This window comes from Lathyrus oleraceus, chromosome 1, assembly GCF_024323335.1.
Source record: "Lathyrus oleraceus cultivar Zhongwan6 chromosome 1, CAAS_Psat_ZW6_1.0, whole genome shotgun sequence".
In the NCBI taxonomy this organism is placed as follows: Eukaryota; Viridiplantae; Streptophyta; class Magnoliopsida; order Fabales; family Fabaceae; genus Lathyrus; species Lathyrus oleraceus.
Genome location: NC_066579.1, coordinates 125,679,032 through 125,699,729, shown reverse-complemented (window position 1 = coordinate 125,699,729; position 20,698 = coordinate 125,679,032). Strand labels below are relative to the sequence as shown.

Here is a 20,698-nt window from a genome sequence, read left to right as displayed (position 1 = left end):
ATAGTTTTAAAATGGTTTTGAATTAAATTAAAATACAACAACTTTGCATTATTAACAAAATGAAAATATGAGTGTAATAAAGGCATAAACATAAGAATAAATGAAAATGCTAAAAGAAAAATAAAATAGATAAAAGAAATAAAATGCCAAAAAATGCCACACATGAGTATTGAACCCACCCCACTCAAGAATATACACACTGCCCTTCTCCACCAGACCACTTATGATCATCTACTACTGTGATACTATGTTAAATATATAAACCGAGATAAAAAATAAATAAAAAAAGATTAAGGACAATAACAGAAAATACTAACATATAAAAACTTTTTATGTTTTTGTTTATTTCTATTAAAACAAATTAAATTAAATAAATTAAAAAAAGATTAAAAAAGAAAAAAAATAACGAAATGGAGACGACGAAACAGGAACTCGTCTTCCTCTCTTCTCCCCCACCTCACGAACTCAACCTTCCCCAACAATGGCAATCTCACGAACTTGCCCCTCTCGTCCCTCTTATGACATCACTCATCAACGAAACCCTCTCACGCTCTCAAACTCAGCGAATCAAACTCTCTCAACTCTCACAAATATTTTCAATCAACAAGCATATGGGAAAGATAAAGAGAAAGAAAGAGAGGTTCTTACAAAGTGTCACTGCGGTGGTGGTGAAGGATGCGCAGAAGCTGGCCTCCAGGTAAACGATTTTGGGGTTTTTAGGGTTTTTTCTCAGATTTTCGCCTCCAAGTTCTCTGTTTCGAATCTTCGCCCCCTCTTACTGATTCACCCTTTTTATTTATGCCTCCTGATTTAGGGTTTCAAAGGTGCATTTGGTGTTTCACTGGAGCATCCTGCAAAATACCTTTTTGATTGTTCAGACTCGGATGGGCTTGTTTAATGCTAAAACCGGAAACGGTATTCTGAACCCACACTTTCTTCTTCATTTTTGTCTCTATGCCAAATTGGGATATTCTTGAATTACTGCCTTTGCTAATTACCTTATTCTTTTTACTGCAGTGACTTTTTTTTGTCAGAAAACTCAGTTGGTTTGGTTGAGGTTCAATGGCTTTGGAGGTTTGGCTTGGCTTCAATTTGCTTCTGCAACAGGGTTTCAAAACAGGTTCAACAACATGATTTCCACTGATGATGGATTGCATTTGCCAATTTATTTCATGTTTCTTTGGACTGAACAACTTGACTGCTTTCATTAAGAACCTCATTGTAGCTGTTATGCCTTGGCTTGATGATGAACATGGATGCTGCAGGATGCAAGACTGATGTGGTTTTGCAGTCAGGTGGAATTGGGTTGGTAACATGTTGCAGGTTGTACTTTTAATATGCTCATTACAGCAATTGCAATTTGGATTGATGATTGGCTTGTTGTTCAACTGGATCATGGAAAGGTAACAAGAAAACTTATATACAACCTGTCTAAATCAAACTTTATTAAACTCCCTCTGCATATTTTGCTTGTGATGTCAATTGCTGTTAACGTTTAGGTCAAGTAGCAGATGGTCAAAGCATAACAGGGACTTGTAAACTACAAATGGTTGGCCTATTTATGTTGAGCCACAACCCTGCTTCCAATTGCCCCATTGGTTTGTAGTTCATATCTCTGTTGCAGCTTGGAATGGTTTTTCTTTTTCTTGGTCTTATGTAGCATATGCATTTTTTTGACCTTGCATTACATTGTCTTGCTAGGTTCACAAAGTATTCTAATTGACTGCAGTAAGTGAACTCAGTTCCTCTAACTATCCATGGTTTGTTTCAACTGGTTTTGCAGGTTGTTGCTGGTCTTGTTGGTAATGAGAAAATGAAGGCTAGCACCAATGTTAGGCATATTATCCTTCCTTGTAATAGTACTGCCAGGGCTCAAGTTATCCCTGATATTATTCGCTGTTATAGCAGTGGTGGCCGGACAATTATATTTGCAGAGAAAAAGGAGTCTGCTTCCGAGTTTGCTGGATTGTTGCCTGGAGCAAGAGCTCTCCATGGTGACATTCAGCAGTCACAGCGTGAGATTACATTGAAAGGTTTTAGGTCTGGTAAATTCTTGACATTGGTGGCCACCAATGTGGCAGCCAGGGGTCTTGACATCAATGATGTTCAGTTGATTATCCAGTGTGAGTCTCCCCGGGATGTAGAAGCATATATTCATCGGTCTGGACGTACAGGAAGAGCTGGCAACACTGGAGTTGCTGTGATGCTTTATGATCCAAGAAGGTCAAATATATCTAAAATCGAAAGAGAAACAGGTATTAAATTTGAACACGTATCTGCTCCTCAGCCTGATGAAATTGCCAAAGCTATTGGCGGGGAAGCGGCTGAATTGATTTCTGATGTGTCTGATAGTGTGATTCCTTCATTCAAAGCTGCTGCTGAGGAACTATTGAACAACTCTGGTTTAACAGCTGTTGAGTTACTTGCAAAAGCTCTTGCCAAGGCTGAGGATAAGGTTGACGGGGTGCAAGGTCTTGCTCTAACTGCAGATGGACAGGGTGCTGTTTTTTGATGTACCAGTCAAGGACTTGGATGCATTTCTTGCCGGTTAGAAGAATGCTGTCAATGTAAGCCTAAAGGTTGCAACAGAATTGCCTAGTTTACAACAAAAAACAAGGGTTCAATAACTTTGGCGGCCAATGGTCCTTTAGCTATGGTAGCATTATTTGTTAATATACGCAACAGTTCTGCAAAAGCTGCACATAAAAAATCAGGTGCTTCATGTAAGATGTCCAGTATACATTCAATGACTCCAGCTTTTACCATTTCCATTTTACAAGCAGGTCTGTCTTCTCCTAACTTGACCAGAGCTCTGGAAATGGCCTCATGAAGTACAAAGTTTCTACCAGACAGTAGACTAACCAGAGGGACAACTGCACTGTGTGTGGCAATTAGTTCAGCCACTTGCTCATCATCAACGAGCCTATCCAGTGCCCGAACAACTGAATGATGAGCCGGACTAAACTCGGTTGCAAGGAGTGCGACCAGTTGTTCAACACATCGCGTAGCAGCCGTTGTGGACCGAATCCTTGTATTTCCAAAAAGAGCACAACATAACTCAGCAGCATCCCCTATCAGGTCAATTGAACAATTCGACGAAAGGATCCTATAAAGAACATCCACTACATCCATTTCAACATCTGCAACAGCAAGTGCTTTAGATGGGTTTTCACTCAATAACCCAACCAATGCAGCAATTGCAGCATGCTGCTCCCTTTCTGAACCAGTGTTAAGAATTTCTACCAAGGGTTGAATAGCTTGTCGAGCAATCTCAGCATTTCTAATGTGGTCAGCAGAAAATAAACTTTCCAATGCTTTTGCATCACTAAGCCTTGCAGCTCTTCCTCCTAAACGTAGGACAGCTATAAGTTGGTTAACAGCACCAAATGCAGAGTCACGTTTTCGTATATCAGCACTACTAAGGAGAATTCCTAGTAGATCTGTAGCAGCTTCTTCGGTTGCATCTTGTGGACCAAAGGAAAGATACTTTGTAAGGGTCTCTAAAGTCCCAGATTCTACCATTACAGTCTTGTTTGACAGACAATCTCTGCCAAGCTGAGTCAAAATTCCGAGAGCTAAAAATGGTGCCCCTGGGCGACCCGGAATTGGTTTGAGAAGATCAACTAGGGCAGGAATTGCCTTTCGAGAAGTGGCACCGACTCTTATATCATCAACTCTAAACAACCTCTCTAGAGCCACTTGATCAGGATAACGCACCAAAGCAAATTCCTCTAACAATTCCAGAAGATCTTGCATATCAGTATCAGCACGGCCAAGCAAAGAGATAAGTCCGCATGGTTAAATCACAGAGCATATGGAAATGGATAATGGAATGAGAGTTATGGCCAGCCATTTAGTGATTAGGGATGACTAATGGCATAGGGTTGACTTTGGTCAAAGTTGACCAAAAAAGTCAACTGTTGACCCAAGTCAACAATTGGTTAAAATTCAATTTTATTTGCATTTTTCTTGTAAATGGGCAAATGATTGATGATTGTGGTGAAAATTAGGGCTTTTGGAGTTTGGGTTGACTTTGGTCAAAGTTGACCAAAAAGTCAACCGTTGACCAAAAAGTCAACCGTTGACCAAAGTCAACAATTGGTCAAAAATGTCAAATTTTGTATTTTTCTTGTATGGAATCAAATGTAATGGTTTACAATGACATGAAATAAATTGAAATGGATTAACAAAATGGTTTGAAGTTGGTTTCCAAATTGTTTTTTTTTTTATGACTTGGATGACTTTTGATGTACATGAACAAGGCCATGAAATGAGACCATAAGGTTAGGGTTTTGACATAGTATCCATGAACCAATAACATGACTGGCAAGTGGCTAGAAACACAAGAAGCTTGGTTGTTCAGATGACCCAGACCATAGATGTATCCACAATCACAACACCATGACTTTAGATCAAAAAAACAATCCTCATATAAAACCAAAGTAAGGTTAGGCCAAGCATGCCAAACAAACATAAAAAATTTAGGACCAAAATCGGGGTATGACAGGTAGGGCTTTAGTCAAGAGGGGTCATATCAACCTCGACAAACAAGCCATGGAAAGGTAATCAAATGGGCTCTTAACCACTGACATTGAACGTCAGGGTGAGCAGATCAAAAGGGTAATGAGGATAAGACCTCATAGATCTTAACCCTGGATAGGGTGAGCTCATGACAAAGCGTGAGGATTCTGAAAGATGGAACCCTCTCCACTGACTGACCGGACAAAAGATCTTGGGCTTTTGTTCTGAAGCATCGACACGTAGTGCGAGCATAACGAACGACATACTGAATAACGGGGGATTGACTACTAATCCCTTTTATCCGTCAATTTCCTCTTCATGGAGGTCTTTAGCACTGGTGCCTATTTTTGGAGGTCTTTGGGCACAAAAGTAAACACACAAAAACATTGCCTCCTATCGAGGTCTTCCAGCTAAGAAAGCGGTGAAGTGCAGGAAAGGTGTAAAAGAGATCAAAAGATCTACCACACAGATAAAGATCCGAAGTAACAGCAACTAAAGAAACAAGAAACCCAGATATCTCTCAAGCTGGCACCATCAAAGAAAACAGGTCAGCAAGGTAATCAGAATAAATCTCCCAAATGGTATCCCACAAATAAAGTGGAATACCAAGCAAGCTATCTCTTCCGGAGTCATATGAGCCCTCACAAAAACTCAACAAACAAGTTAGAATAACAAGATGGGGTGCAATCAAGAGTTGCACAAAAGAAACATAACAACAATAGTGTCAGGTAAACAGTGCACGGATGCAATAGAAAACATGTCACAACAAAACACAAAACAGATTAGAGAGCAAATAGAAAAAAAAACAGCTATTGTCATCATCGCTACATGTTCGCTTAGCGAGATGCTAGCGAAGCTTTGCTACATGTTCGCTTAGCGAGGTGCTAGCGAATGCCTGCAGGTTCTGGGTTCTTCCTTGATAACAGTCCAATTTCAGGAACCCCAAACCCTATGGTATCCATCTCAGAAGTGAAGTGATTAAACATTCAAAGCATTGTTCTACACATTCATACACATCTAAACCCACATGCAAAACCTAACTATACCCACTCTCCTAGATTCAACCATAATACCTCATGCTTCAGGAATTTCAGATTGAAAGCGTAAAGTAATGGGAATAAGGCAAACCTGATTGGAGAGATCGAATGAAATTGAATTGCACGATTGGGTTTGTAGAACAATCTTAGGGTTTATATGAGATGGAATTGGTTCTTTGCAGATGAGTTCCCTTCAGTCTCTGGAGGCTGCTCTGAATTAGTTCGAATAGGGTTTTGTTCCAATGAAATTAGAATTTATACTCTGATTTTTTGTGGCTTTGTGGGCTCAAAATGAGGGCAACTCAAGCCCATGACTTTCTGTTATATTTTTTTATTTTTAAAACGCGTGGGCTTCGCCTAGCGAAGAATTTGCTCGCCTAGCGAGCATTACAGTTCAGACTCTGGTGGCTCCCTAGGCGAACCATTCTCCTCGCCTAGAGAGCATGACAGTTCAAGTCATCTTTCCAAATGTGTAACCTGTGCGCTGGACCTTTTTTCCTTCAAGAGTAATATTTCGAATGATGAATAGGCCTCATTTGAACATGTTGGAAGTAACTCAAGTTATTCCCTAGCCATTTGACCTTCAGTAGACCAAAGTTGACCAGAGGTAATTCAGATGAACTTTGTTGAAATGCAATATGAAATGTTAAATGACCTAAAATGAATGCATGAATGAGGAGGGCAAATTTGAGGTGCTACAGCTGCCCCTATTCAATCAACTGTGAACCTGAACGGATGAAAGCAGCGGCTATCAGACTTTCAAGGTAAATAGGGATTGAATACCAAAAGAACCGGAGAATTTGCACTCTGTAGGTGATGAATCAAGGAAAGCGAGGCCTTTTACCGATGGCGACTTCAAAACAAATTTGATATTTACCGATATCAAAGAAAGCGAGGCCATTTACCGATGACGGCTTCAAAACCAAATTAGATATTTATCGATATCAAAGAAAGCGAGGCCATTTACCGATGGCGGCTTCAAAACAAATTTGATATTTACCGATATCAAAGAAAGCGAGGCCATTTACCGATGGCGGCTTCAAAACAAAATTTGATATTTATCGATATCAAATAAAGCGAGGCCATTTACCGATGGCGGCTTCAAAACAAAATTTGATATTTACCGATATCAAAGAAAGCAAGGCCATTTACCGATGGCGGCTTCAAAACAAAATTTGATATTTACCGATATCAAAGAAAGCGAGGCCATTTACCGATGGCGGCATCAAAACAGATTTGATATTTGCCGATGACTGGGAAGGAACTCGATGTTTACCGACATCAAACAAAGATGTTTACAAGTGAAACAAGACCAGACATTTACCGATGACTGGGAAGGAACTCGATATTTACCGACATCGAACAATGATGTTTACCGACACCAAAAAAGGAAACATTTATGAAACGAAACCATTTACCGATGGCGAAAATGAAATACTCGATATTTACGGATAGCGAATCTGCTGGGGAATCTTAAACGACAAAACCATTTACCGATGGTTAACAAGCAGCTGATTTTTACCGACATCGAACAAATATGTTTACAGGCACACAAAATAAGGAAAGGACACACACGGGTGTTGACAGAACGATTTTTGTAGACACCATGAGAGACATGCCATTTACTGATGGCCAACGATTGGAATTCTACGTTTACCGACATCGAACAATGATGTTCGCCGACATCAAAGAAAAGCACAGACATTTACGAGGATTGACACGACACTTACCGGTATCACAAGGATGACATTTACATATGTCAAAATAAGGCAGACACTTACTGGTGCCTAAATCGGGAGGGAATCAAGCTTTCCTTTCACGGACTGGTGAGAAAATAAATCTCACTGGGATTATCGATTCTGAATGTTGCCAAGAGCAACTACTGCAAATGTGCTATACTGATGTGAAAAATGATCTGTCTCTGCTGGGGATACGAGCCAATCTAGTTTAACACATGTATGCATATGTTTGAATTTTCCATGGCGTAATGCTCCATACTGAATGGAAATGCTACGCGATTTGAAAATGCGAATGCAAATGATGATTACTACATGCAAGATGCAAAGGGAGGAAAACTCCTGCTGGGAAAGCAGATGATCACTTTACTGAGTACACAATTTCTGATTCGATCTTCCAACTCTGTAGGGACATACAACACTTCTGCTGAGGATACTTACTGGTCTGACATTCTCGAAACGGTAGAGAAACCAACTCAACTGGGGAGTCACTTGTTGGGAAAACACCAACCTCTCGACCATGCTAGGGAAACAAATTCTGAACTTGACTTAGACGACCCAATTTCTTACACGACTGGACAGTGTTGAAACAACAGGGTCTTCCTTCGAACAAACTTTGGCTCATCTGCTTTAGCCATCAATCAAAGATAGTAACCTGCAAAACGGCAAGACATACATGCCCCAGGGGATCGTATAGACAAAATATACTCAAGTGTACTCAACATTCAAAATGATTTTCAGATGTTTTATCTTTCTGCACGTCATTGTCTAGCCTTCATGTTTTTAGATGCAATGTTTATCAAAAATTCGGACGTTTTTTTTTGCAAACAAAACAGTAGAATAAAAAACAAGAGAGCAATTTGACTGAATAACGACTTTTATTGATTGAATATGGCCTATAAAGGCAAATACATCAGGAAGCAATTCCTAGGAAGAGGTAATTGTGCCAAAAGAGAAAATAAACTATCCTATTGGCAATGTGAACACGGCATTCCACTATTTTCCAATTCTGTTATGACTCATAGATCTTCAATTTCCCCCAAATTCTTTGCTTTCTGAGAAGAGTGATTGGACCGATCATATCCTTCAAGATGGTAGGCACTGAAACGCGATGAAGTACAGATAACTCAGACTGTAGTCTTCACTTTAATCCCTCTTTTGCCTGGACCGCCTTTTCAGGTTTTCAATCCACCGGGATACCCATTTTTGCCTAAGCCGCCTTTGCAGGTTTTCGACTTACCGAGTGTACATATTATTTTTTATTCTTTATCCCTAACTTTTGCCCGAACCTTTTTCTTTTCTTTTTCTCTTGGTTCGCCGGGATGCCCTTTTTTGCCTGGACTTTCTTTTTTTGTCCAGCGGGTCAGTTTATGCGAAGTATTTTTTGACTACATCTGAATTCACAGGAGACGGAAAATCTTCATCATCCATAGTTGTAAGCATCAAGGCTCCACCAGAAAAGACCTTTTTTAACAACATATGGACCTTCATAATTCTGAGTCCACTTGCCCCTGTTATCTGTACCGGGAGGAAGGATCCTCTTCAAAACTAAGTCACCTATCTGATAGCTTCGAGGATGCACTTTCTGATCAAAGGCCTTCTTCATCCTTCTCTGATATAGTTGTCCATGGCACACAGCTGCTAATCACTTTTCCTCAATTAAATTTAACTCATCAAACCTGGCTTGAACCCACTCAGCCTCGTCAAGTTTTACATCCATCATCACCCTCAAAGAAGGGATTTCCACTTCCACTGGCAAGACTGCCTCCATGCCATACACAAGTGAAAACGGAGTTGCCCCGGTTGACGTACGCACTGAGGTACGATACCCATGCAAAGCAAAAGGCAACATCTCATGCCAATCCTTGTACGTCACAACCATCTTTTGCACAATCTTCTTAATGTTATTGTTCGCCGCCTCTACAACACCATTCATCTTTGGTCTGTAAGGAGAAGAATTATGGTGTTTGATCTTAAAGTCTTTGCAAAGCTCTTTCATCATCTTGTTACTGAGATTCGAACCATTATTAGTGATGATTCTCTCAGGAACCCCATAACGACAGATAATTTCTTTCTTAATGAACGAGCAACCACTTGTCTGGTAACATTGGCGTAGGAAGCTGCTTCCACCCACTTGGTAAAGTAATCAATCGCGACTAGGATGAAGCGATGTCCATTAGAATCAGTAGGTTCAATATTTCCAATCATATCGATGCCCCACATCGCGAATGGCCAAGGAGAATTCATAATATTCACAGGGTTTGGTGGTACATGCACTTTATCTGCATAGATCTGACATTTGTGGCACTTCCGAGCGTATTTGAAACAATCAGATTCCATGGTTATCCATTAATAACCGGCTCTTAACAACTTCTTGGCCATTGCATGGCCACCAGTGTAGCACCTCAAATTTGCACCTCCCATTTTGCACATTCATTTTCATTTTAGGTCATTAACATTACATTATCCATTGCATAGCTCATTGCATTGACATTTGCATAATTCATCATGTCATCAGTCAGACTGGTCAGGAGGGTCAGTTGTGCAAGCAAGCAAGTGAATTTTCCATGAGACCAAAGCCCTAGGGTTGGTATAATGAGTTCATATGATTCAAGGATCATTTTGAGGTGGTTTGGCTAAAGATTGAAGGCTCAAAGCTCATCAGTCAATGATCAATTCATCTGAAACCCTAGAAAGTCAACAGAAGTCAACTGTCAATTCAATCATGGATTTGAAGGTGGGAGATGGTTAGAGAGGCATCATTCATGTCCATACAAGTCTCATTTGACATTTCAAACATAAACAATGAAGAATTTGAGGTCAGATGAAAACTTTCCAAAAATAGTAAGTGACCTGTAATTTGAAATTGCCAAAAAAGGAAAGGTTTTATCCTCAAGATTACATCATCAAGAAAGCTTCAAATGAAATTTTGTCCAACATGAAAGTTGAAGATCTTTCTCTCCCCTTTCTAAAAAGTCCAAGATCATGAATTTCTCATGTATGGTTGAAAAGATATGGGTCAATCATGGCCAATTGAATTTGAACTTCAAGCATGCATAACTTTCACACCATAAGGCCAAATGGAGTGGTTCTTTTTGCAACATTCATGTCTTGACATACACACTCCAAATTGTACATCACATGCCATGCATTCTCATCACATATTTTTTTGGTTTTTCATTTGAATTTTGGAGGGAATTTTCAAATTTGAAAATGAAGTATTGTTTTCACATTCCAACATTTGCTTTGGCTCCAAAATAACATTTCAAGTGAATTTCCAAGGCAATTCATGCACTGTTCCATTGAGCTTTCATGCATAAGGTGAAAATACAAATTTGCATCCACACCTTGTTTTCACTAATCCATTGGCATTTGGCTTAAGTGTGATTAACAACATGATTAACAGAGCATATATATAGCTAATCATAACAGATTTTCTGCTAACACAATCAGAATTCAGATCTAGATCCATTTTTTCACATTTTTGCTCCCACTTTTTTCTGCAATTTTCTTCAAATACATTGCCTTGTTCTTGATTGATTCATCATCCATAAGCATAATTGAGCATTTTGGAAGCAAGATTCAGAGGATTTCATAGAGATTTGAAGCAGCTCGAAGCTTGCACTCATCCATGGCAGTTGGAAATTCTTGACAAATCAAGCTCGATTAACCTTCAAACCTTCATCCATTCCATCATACAAGAGCTTAGGAAGATCTGTTTATGCTTCTCAAGGCCTGAAATCACCTATTTCACTTCTGCATCTTCAACAAGGTTGATGCCAAGACATTTGTATTTGAGCTTGTGCCTTGCACATTGTTGCATTGCTTGTTTGACCATGTCTGTTGACTGTTGACTATTGATTGTCTGTTTGTCTTTTTGACTTGTATACTGACTGAGTTAGATTGTTTTCAGGTACATTAGTTGCTTAAGTTCTTTTGAACTTGCATTTGCTCTTGCTTGGTTGCTTAACCATCTGAGGTATAACTTTCTGACTGCATGTAGTCTGGAAGACCTGTCCTGTTACTTGGGCAGGCACCTGTCTGAAGTCCTCCTTAAGAGGCAATGCTTGTGTTTGTTTAATGTTGTGCCTTGTACATTCAAAGACCTCCTAAGTGAAGAGGCATTGGCAGATACAAGAGATGTGTAGTCCATCTTCTGCTAATCAGTGAGTCATCCACTTTGCTCACACACCTTGTGTTGATGCATTGTGGATATTAACCCAAGATCCTTGTTGTGTCAGTCATATGTGGATAGAAGAGTTCCAACTTTCTGAACTCCCACACTTTCATTTGTCTGAAGCTCTCCCAGGCCAGGGATAAGAGCTGTGAGGCACACCCCTCACCTCCCCTTTCATCTGCTTCACCCTAACTCTCAATGTTAGGGTTAAGAGCTAACATCACCCTGTTACAGTGGCTTGTTTGTCGAGGTTGACATGACCCCTTGACTAAAGCTTAACCTTGTGTGAGCCCACTTTGTTTGTATATAGTGTGTGCTATTTGTGATTGTTCGCTTTGATTGCCTGTGCTGCTTAGGATAGCTTGCTCCCTATGCAAGTTAGATAGAAACTTCAACCTAGGACCATGGTGAATTTACATGATAACTATTAGGCTCGAGTTAGTCTCCCTTCTAGTTTGTCATTTCCCAGTCTCTGGTTAGGTTAGAAGTTCTTTCCCTGCGTAGGGGAACTACGTCGCCCTGATCCTCATACCAGATGAGGTACGTAGGCAGGAGATGAGCTGATCTCTCCGGGCGCCCTTTTTTTTTTTCAACCCCTTTGTGTTGTGTTGGAGTCCGACATAAGTCTAGCGATTGGTAGTTAGTTTCCTGTGTCTTGTTTGTGTGTGTTGGAGTCTGACATAAGTCCAGCGATTGGCAGTCGGTTTCCTGTGTGGTTTTGTTTGGCGTGCGTTAGCCGAGCTACGAGTGCTCTGATTCTTCTCTAGTCCGAGAAGATACGTATGCATAGGATGCGACATCCTAGCGAGCACGTTCCCCCCTGTTCCGAACTACATTCACTCTAATGTCTGTGTCTGACAGACTATGTAGGCCCAGGATGCGATATCCTACCGAGTCCTGTTTCTTTTGTTTTCTGTGTCTCTTTCAGCCAGTGTTTGATGTTTGAGCAACGTTTAGCAACCTTTATCCTTCCTTTTGTGCGTGGATCCCGTCGAGTACGACGGATGCGTAGGGGTGCTAATACCTTCCCTTCGCATAACCGACTCCCGATCCCATCTTTCTCTGGTCGCGAGACCATGTCTTTTCCAGGTTTACTTCGAGCGTTTCCTTTCCCTCTTTTGGGATAAATAACGCACGGTGGCGGCTCTGTTGTTTTCGTTTCCCGCCGGTTTTTCGCGTAATGCGACAGCTAGCGACTCTGCTGAGGATACAGAGATGTTGACCTCTTGCTGGTCCATCTTCCCTAAGCGAGTCTCTCCTAGCGCTCTCTAGGATAGGGTTTGGTTGATTTTGCTGTTTCATTTATTGCATTCATTTATTTATTGTTTGCATTTATTGTTTGCATTTATGTTTGCATTCATTCATATTCATCTGTGCTGGATGTGCTGTGTTTGTCTCTCTGTTGGGGTGGGAGTTACATGAGGTAAAAGGCCCAATACCCAGGCTATGAGTGAAATCGAGGATACCTAGGAATAGAGTGATTCATGGGAAGCGGGTGGTATTGCGCCACTTAGCGGAACATTGATATCACGAGCAGTTCAGACTCTGATGGGGTATCGTCGTTACATACTTCGGGTGTGTATATGATGATATTCTATGAAAGGGTTATTTATGCTGCGTTTCTCTCGACCTTACCCTGGCCTAGATGATACCCGTGAGTGGGGAGGGAATGATCATTATTTGCAGGTACAGATGGTGACTTTGGTTCAGATGAACTTATGGGTACTTACTTCTGGGACGCCAGAGTTGTGTCCGTTATATCTATCAGCGGGTTCCGTTTATTTCGGATCCCCGTGTTGAATTTGAAGATACTTGTTCAGAAGATCCGGTTGTCATCCGTTCAGTGGATTCCTGTGATAGGTTGGAGAGGATTGAAAGCTGGATGATAAAGGAGGAAGTTCAGGGAAAGGCTCCGTCAGCTGTAGTAAAGAAACCCTCTGGCAGTGGTCAGCTCAAGAAGGTCGAATCAGGTGGTGTGCCTGCCCGAAAGGAGCACGATAAGGATCGGTACCACCCTTATGCTGCCGCTGTAACCACTCCTGTTGGTAGTCCGTCTGTACCACAGCAACAACCACCACCTCAACAGAAAGCACCGAAAGCTAAGAGCCAAGTGAAGAAGGGGACGGATCGTCAGTTTGATAAGCCACCCGTGACTTATGCTCTTCTATTCAAGCGGTTGAGGGATCTGGGGTTAGCTCGGCCAAGGATATTGGTTCCTGTGGAACAACAGCGGAGGCCTCCGAACTATGATGAGAATGCCAGGTGCGAGGTCCATTCTGGGGCACCAGGACATAACATTGAGGGTTGTAGAGCTTTTAAGCATGTCGTCCAAGATATGGTGGACTCCAAGGCTATCAGCTTGGCACAGATAATGAATGATGATGTTAACCCCGTGCTGATACAAGGTCCTGTGGGGGTAAAGGTGATGTCAAAGGACAAGAGCGGAACAAAGGTGACTGAGGGGGATCAGTTAAAAACTTCAGCGTCTGTGGTCTCAAAACATCTGATGAAGAGTGGAGCTTTCCCTAGTATTAATAACTGTTGTGCGGCTGTCGCCACAAAGGGATGTGTAATGATGGGGGAAACGGTTCGAAGAATGATTGAAGTAGAAATGGACGGTGGAAAATTTGAAACACCAAGTCAGGTTGTTGAAACCGTCAAGGTGGAGAACGCCATTCTTGCTGAGAAAGAGAAGAAGTTGTCCATTTCTTCTTACAAACAAGCCCTGGAAGTGGTGAAGAACGGAGAAACCCTAGGCTGGGGGAAGATCATAGACATTATGGTGAAAGCGGACATGTTCGGGGTCAGCTATCAGCCCAATCAAGAGTCGTCTAGACAGAACAGAGGACGTCGTCCACCATTCACATTCGTCAGTGCCGGAATGCTGGATCCAGGTCACGCCTGTACAGTGGGTGAAGAGATCGACAGTGACCGCGAGCTTGAGTTGTGGATAAAATCGTGCGTACCAGGGAACTGGAAGGCCTCAAAGATTGCCACTGTCATTCATCCTGAAGTGTAGTATTTCTATTTTTCAATTTTGTTTGCATGAAAGCCATACGTTTTGCCCAAAACGTAATGGTCCATTGTAAGGGCCACCTCATGTGTTTCATTGTGCAACATTTTGCATCAGTAATAAACAGATGTTTTTGTGATTAAAAGCGGTGTTCCCTGTCTTTCATTTATTTTTGCAGTTTAAAAATAAAAATAAAAATGGCAATGTTTATTTTCATTTTTCTTTCCTTTTGATTTGTCTTGTTCCGACTTCAAAAGTGACTATCCTCCTGATCTCATTGATAACAATTCAGTTACACCTCTGTATGACTTCGACAATCCGATCTATCGTGCTGAAGGATAAGGCGAAGAAGATTGTGATCTGCTGGAATTAGCCAGGTTGTTGAAATAAGAGGAGAAGGTGATTCAACCGCACGAGGAGAGATTCAATCCAGGCACCGCCGAGGTCAGAAAGTGAAAATTGGAGCCGCTTCAGAGGCAAATGTCAAGAGCAGAATGGTAGCCCTGTCGAAAGAGCATGTGGATACCTTCGCCTGGTCGTGTCAGGATATGCCAGAGTTGGATACCGATGTCGTTGTGCACAAGCTACCATGGAGAGAAGACGGTCCTCTAGTGAAGCAGAACGCCGGTGCCACGTATCAGAGTGACTTTGTTTCGTGATATGATTCATCGTGGAATCAAATGCTATGTTGATGACATGATAGCAAAGTCCCAAGCAGAAAAAGGGCATCTGGTGGATTTGGCCAAGTTGTTTGACCGGTTGAGACAACTCAGACTGAGGTTGAGTTCGAATCAGTGCACTTGTGGAGTGCTGTCCGGTAAACTGCTGAGATTTATTATGAGCGGATAAGAGGAATCGAGGTCGATCCTGCAAAAAAAAAAAAAAAAAAAAAAGAGAAAGAAAGAAAGAAAAGAAAAGAAAAGGAAAAAGCAATGTAAGAAATGCCTGAACCGAAAAAAAAAGAGCAAACGGTCAGTTGGATATTGCCAAGGGGCATTGAAAAAAGAATAAGTTGCAGGAACCTCTGATTCTGATGACTCCGGTAGAGAGACGGTCATTAATTCTGTAATTGACAGCCCTCGAGGGGTCTATGAGGTGTGTACTGGGTCAGCATGACGAGTCTGGTCGAAAAGAGTATGCAATTTACCTTAGCAAAAAGTTTATCGACTGTGAAACAATACATTCACTGCTCGAGAAAACTTGCTGTACTTTGGCATAGGCTGCTCGCCGACTGAGACAGTATATGCTGGTTCATACCACTTTGTGGATTTCTAAGATGGATCTAATCAAGTATGTGCTTGAGAAGTCAGTATCGACCGGACGAGTTGCGAGAGGGAAAATAATTCTGACTGATTCGTGAGATACAGTAACCCATTGAGGATTATCAACCAAGGAAGTTTGAGTTCCCTGATGAAGACATCTCGAGGTGCTCAAATCGAAAGATTGTGAGGAACCGATCCCGGAGGAGGGGCCTGACCCTGAATCCGAACGGATTCTGATGTCTGATGGGGGAGAGGTTAATGTGGATGAGATAGTGTCGTGTTGGTTACGCCGAAAAGATCCCATATTCCTTTTGTTGCCCGGATTATGTGTGAATGCACCAACGATGGTGGCTGAGTGCGAAGCTTGTATCCTGGGTATCGATCTTCGGTGCGTACGTCTACTGGGGCAACGCCGCGCTCGCTCGTGTATGGAATAGAAGTGGTATTACCTGCTGAAGTCCAGATCCCATTGTGGAGAGTCTTGATGGATGAGAAATTAGTGAAGGTTGAGGAGATAAGGACTCGGTATGACGCATTGAGCCTGACTGAGGAAAAGAGGCAGTTACTTGTCATGGGGAAGTTGTACCCAGTGAACGAAGCGTGTTGTTGACCGAAAAGTGCGACCTCGTGCGTACCACGTGGGAGAGCGGGTATTGAAAAGGATCCTTCCTCCTCAAGACGATTGTGGGGCAAGTGGGATACAGTTATGGATCCCATTCGTGGTCAAGAAGGTGCTCTCTGACAGAGCCTTGTTGCTGATGACCATGGATGGTGAGGATTTTTCATCCCCTGTGAATGCGGACGCAGTTAGAAAATACTTCGTAAAAGAGACCCGCTGGACGAAAAGAACAAAAGAGTCCAGGCAAAAATGGGCATCCCGGCGAACCAAAAGAAAAAGAGAAGGTTCAGGCAAAAGTTAGGGATAAAGAAAAAACTGTACACCCGACAAGTCAAAAACCCCACAAGGGCGACTTGGGCAAAAAAGGGTATCCCGGTGGACTGAAAACCCGAAAGGGCGGTCCAGGCAAAAGAGGGAATGAAACGAACAACTGCGTCCAGCATGATCGTTTGTGCTTTGGGTGAGACCCCTGGACAATCTCCGACAGAGATCGATCGGAAACGTCTTGTTCAGAAGGCAGAAAGTATGGAGAGCCTGAGGACATATGGGGTGTAACCGAGTTGGAACCCGATAAGATCACGGTTTCACATTGCCATTAGGATAGATTTTTCCTTTTGTGCGCAATCACCTCTTTTCAGGGATTGCTTCCTGTGTGGTGCTCGGTTTTGAGCCACTTTTCTTTTCTTCAGTCAATAAAATGCGTGTTCAGTCGAATAATTTTGTTTTTGTCTTCATTACCTCTTTGATTGCGAAAACATCTGTTTATTTTTTATAAGAATACTTGCATTTTGTAACATAGAGGTCCCTTCCTATGCATGCTTATAAGGTTGAAGGTGTGAAATCTTATTCGGAAGTTTGAGTGACCTAGGTGTTGAAATGTTGGCACGCCTGGGGCACGCTTTTATCTAACGATCTTTTTTGCAGGTGCTGTTAGCTATGTTCACTCACTTGCAGGTTGTGATGTGAAATACTTTGACAAGAGATCCCCGCAGAGTCCAATCAGGGGCAAGGGATAGAAGAACGGTGAAAAGGCGACGAAAGAAGGACGACGATCCTAGAGAGTAATCAAGAAGACTCTTCAAAGTCTGAGGACTGGAAAGTTTGTATGAATCCCAGGAGTTCGATCTCCGTGGAGTACGGAGGAGTCGGAAATACAAGGTGATGAATCAGAAAAGTCCGGATGAGTCTGGGAGTTCTCAAAAGTGGAAAGTCAACGCTGTGGTGGGATGGTGAATATCAGTGTTCGACGAGTCGACGGGCGGTCCGTGTCCAATAGGTTGTATCTCCTCAGTGGGTTTGAGAGTGTTATCTCCCTAGAAGATTCGAGATCGGTGTTTCCTCAGCAAGTCTGAAGGTTACTATCTTCCCGGGGGAGTTTGTGTTGATGGTTTTCCCCCAGCAAGGTCCCCAAGCGGATCGGGTTCGGCAAAATTATTCCCAGTAAAGATAAGCATTGGTTGCCTCCCCTAGCAGAGTAATCCTCAACAAGGGTTGTCTTTCCCCAGCAGGGTGGAAATGGACGTGGTATTGAACTCCTCAGCATAGTTCCTGGAGCTCTCTGGTGTTGTCTCTGAAGGAAATGTGTTTTTATGCATTCATCATTTAGATAAGCATAGCATATTGCATCATTAGTGCGTAGCATTTCCATGATCATGGGGCATTGCGCTAAAAAAAAAACTCATGCATCAACATTGCAAACATATCCGTTAGCCCTAGGCCGTGGTGACCATCCGAGAATGGTTAGTTGGAAAGAGTTTAGCATCGCGCCATTGGATTGATTTCAGAATTGGGTCCCCCATCCTGGTTGAGAGGATGGTGTTTTCCCAACAAGTGACTCCTTAGTTGAGCGGGTATCCCCAGCAATGCAACTCCCCAATTGGTAGCATCTTGCCAGCTTGGATCTATTCCCCTAGCAGATGTGGGTGTGTCTGATCTCTCCATACAGAGTCGACCCCTTAAGCAGAAAGTGTCTGTCATTTCCTTCTGCACTCCCCACTGAGTTATATCCTCGTGGATGACGGTTGTTTCCGTTCTCTCCCTACACACATAATGGGATGGGTTTTCCCTATTGAGCTCTTTCCTCATTAGGATGAGTCTTGATTCAGTATGCCTTTTTAGATTGATCCTAAACTGGCGTCCTTGTTGGCTGTCCCTTGTGCCTCCCTGTGGTATAAATGAGTAGTTGCTCACTAACCGACACTCATTCATCTTATCCTCAGCGGAATTTGTTGGCTTCTACCTACTAACCGGTAGTTGTAAGTCCTATCTTTGTGGTCTTCTACCTACTAACCGGTAGATGTGAATCCTCTTTTCTCCCCGTAGTGGAGTCAACCCCTTGTGCTCATCCTAGTCGATGACGGTTACTGTTCCGTGGTTTTCTACCTACTAACCGGTAGATGTAATCCCCTCTTGTGGTTATCATTATCCAATTTTTGGTATTGGTATTCCTTTTCCCTTCTGGATATTTGCTTTGATTAAGCAATCTTATCCTCGGCAGGTCTTCCCCTTCCTTTTGGATATTTGCTCCGAGTAAGCAATGTTATCCTCAGTGGGTCCTCTTTCATTCACCGTTTGCCGGTAATGTTTGTTGTTTCCCCTTTTGATTGGTCATCTTTGCATACCTAGTCTCGGTATCCTGATGCCTTTCTTTTCGGTTGATTTATCCATTTAACAACCTACAACCCGGTTATGGATAATCTTCCATGCGAGTGTATTATCTACGTTTTGACGGCTATAGATAATATATCTCATGCACTCTTTGGTCGAAGTTTTGTCCTTCCCAGTTGAGTAAGATTCGTATTCCTTGTGGAATCGGATGTCCATCCTTTAACAAGACTGCTTTTCTAGCCCTCTTCAGGATGATGAGTGTTTTGGAACACAAACCAATTCACGCTTTGGTCGGTCACTTGTTTTATGCCTGCAACCCGGTACCCTTGGTGTTCCTTCCTGTCTGCTCCCTGTCGTGACCTAGATCCCCAGTGAGTCTCCTTCTCCGTTGGTGTCGATAAACGTCGAGCTTCTCCCAGTTCATCCGTCGTCTGTTGATGTCTGGTCGAGTCTTTTCCATTCATCCGTTGATGTCTGGTTACCTCTCCGTTGGTTTCGATAAACGTCGAGTTTTGTCTAGTTGTCCGTTGGCATCTAGATGTATTTCTTTTCCATTCATCCGTTGATGTCTGGTTACCTCTCCGTTGGTCTCGATAAACGTTGAGTTTTTCCTATGCGTCCATCGACGTATAGTTGTACCCTTCCCCAACTTCTCCTCTCCGTTGGTGTCGATAAACATCGAGTTTTGCCTAGTTGTCCGTTGGCATCTAGATGTATTTCTTTTCCATTCATCCGTTGATGTCTGGTTACCTCTCCGTTGGTCTCGATAACCGTTGAGTTTTTCCTATGCGTCCGTCGACGTATAGTTGTACCCTTCCCCAACTTCTCCTCTCCGTTGGTGTCGATAAACGTCGAGTTTTTCCTAGTTGTCCGTTGACATCTAGTTGTATTTTCCCCACAAGTCATCCGTTGATGTCTGGTCACCTCTCCGTTGGTTTCGATAAACGTTGAGTTTTTCCCACTCGTCCGTTGACGTTTGGTTGTGATTAACTTTTCCCCAGTGGGTCTCCTTCTCCGTTGGTGTCGATAAACGTCGAGCTTCTCCTTCTCCGTTGGTGTCGATAAACGTCGAGCTTCTCCTTCTCCGTTGGTGTCGATAAACGTCGAGCTTCTCCCGTTCGTCCCGTTGACGTCTGGTCGAGTCTTTCCATTCATCCGTTGATGTCTGGTCTCCTTCTCCGTTGGTGTCGATAAACGTCGAGCTTCTCCCGTTCGTCCGTTGACGTCTGGTCGAGTCTTCCCATTCATCCGTTGATGTCTGGTTACCTCTCCGTTGGTTTCGATAAACGTTGAGTTTTTCCCATTCGTCCGATGACGTCTGGTTGTATCCCTTTCTTTCCATTCATCCGCTGATGTCTGGTTACCTCTCCGTTGGTTTCGATAAACGTCAAGTTTTTCCTAGTTGTCCGTTGACATCTAGATGTATTTCTTTCCATTCATCCGTTGATGTCTGGTTACCTCTCCGTTGGTTTCGATAAACGTTGAGTTTTTCCCATTCGTCCGATGACGTCTGGTTGTCTCCCTTCCCAGTCATTCATTAATGTCTGGTTACCTCTCCGTTGGTTTCGGTAAATGTCGAGTTTTTCCTAGTCGTCCGTTGACATCTAATTGTGATTTCGATTTCCATTCATCGTCCTTCGATGTCTGGATGTGACTGTACCTTTGAAAAAAAAATCATCAAAACCCCCAGTGGTAAATATCAGATCCCAGTTGAAGTTACTGTTGG

At 42.5% G+C, this 20,698-nt stretch overlaps 1 protein-coding gene across 1 annotated transcript; it reads left to right on the top strand.

The window, feature by feature from the left end:
• The first annotated feature begins 410 nt into the window (after positions 1–410).
• Positions 411–2,512, top strand: LOC127095235 (DEAD-box ATP-dependent RNA helicase 7). Its single transcript, XM_051033952.1, has 5 exons — positions 411–697; positions 1,018–1,120; positions 1,226–1,295; positions 1,351–1,403; positions 1,784–2,512. The coding sequence occupies exons 1-5, from the start codon at positions 411–413 to the stop codon at positions 2,510–2,512; spliced, it is 1,242 nt and encodes a 413-aa protein (XP_050889909.1).
• Positions 2,513–20,698: the final 18,186 nt, after the last annotated feature.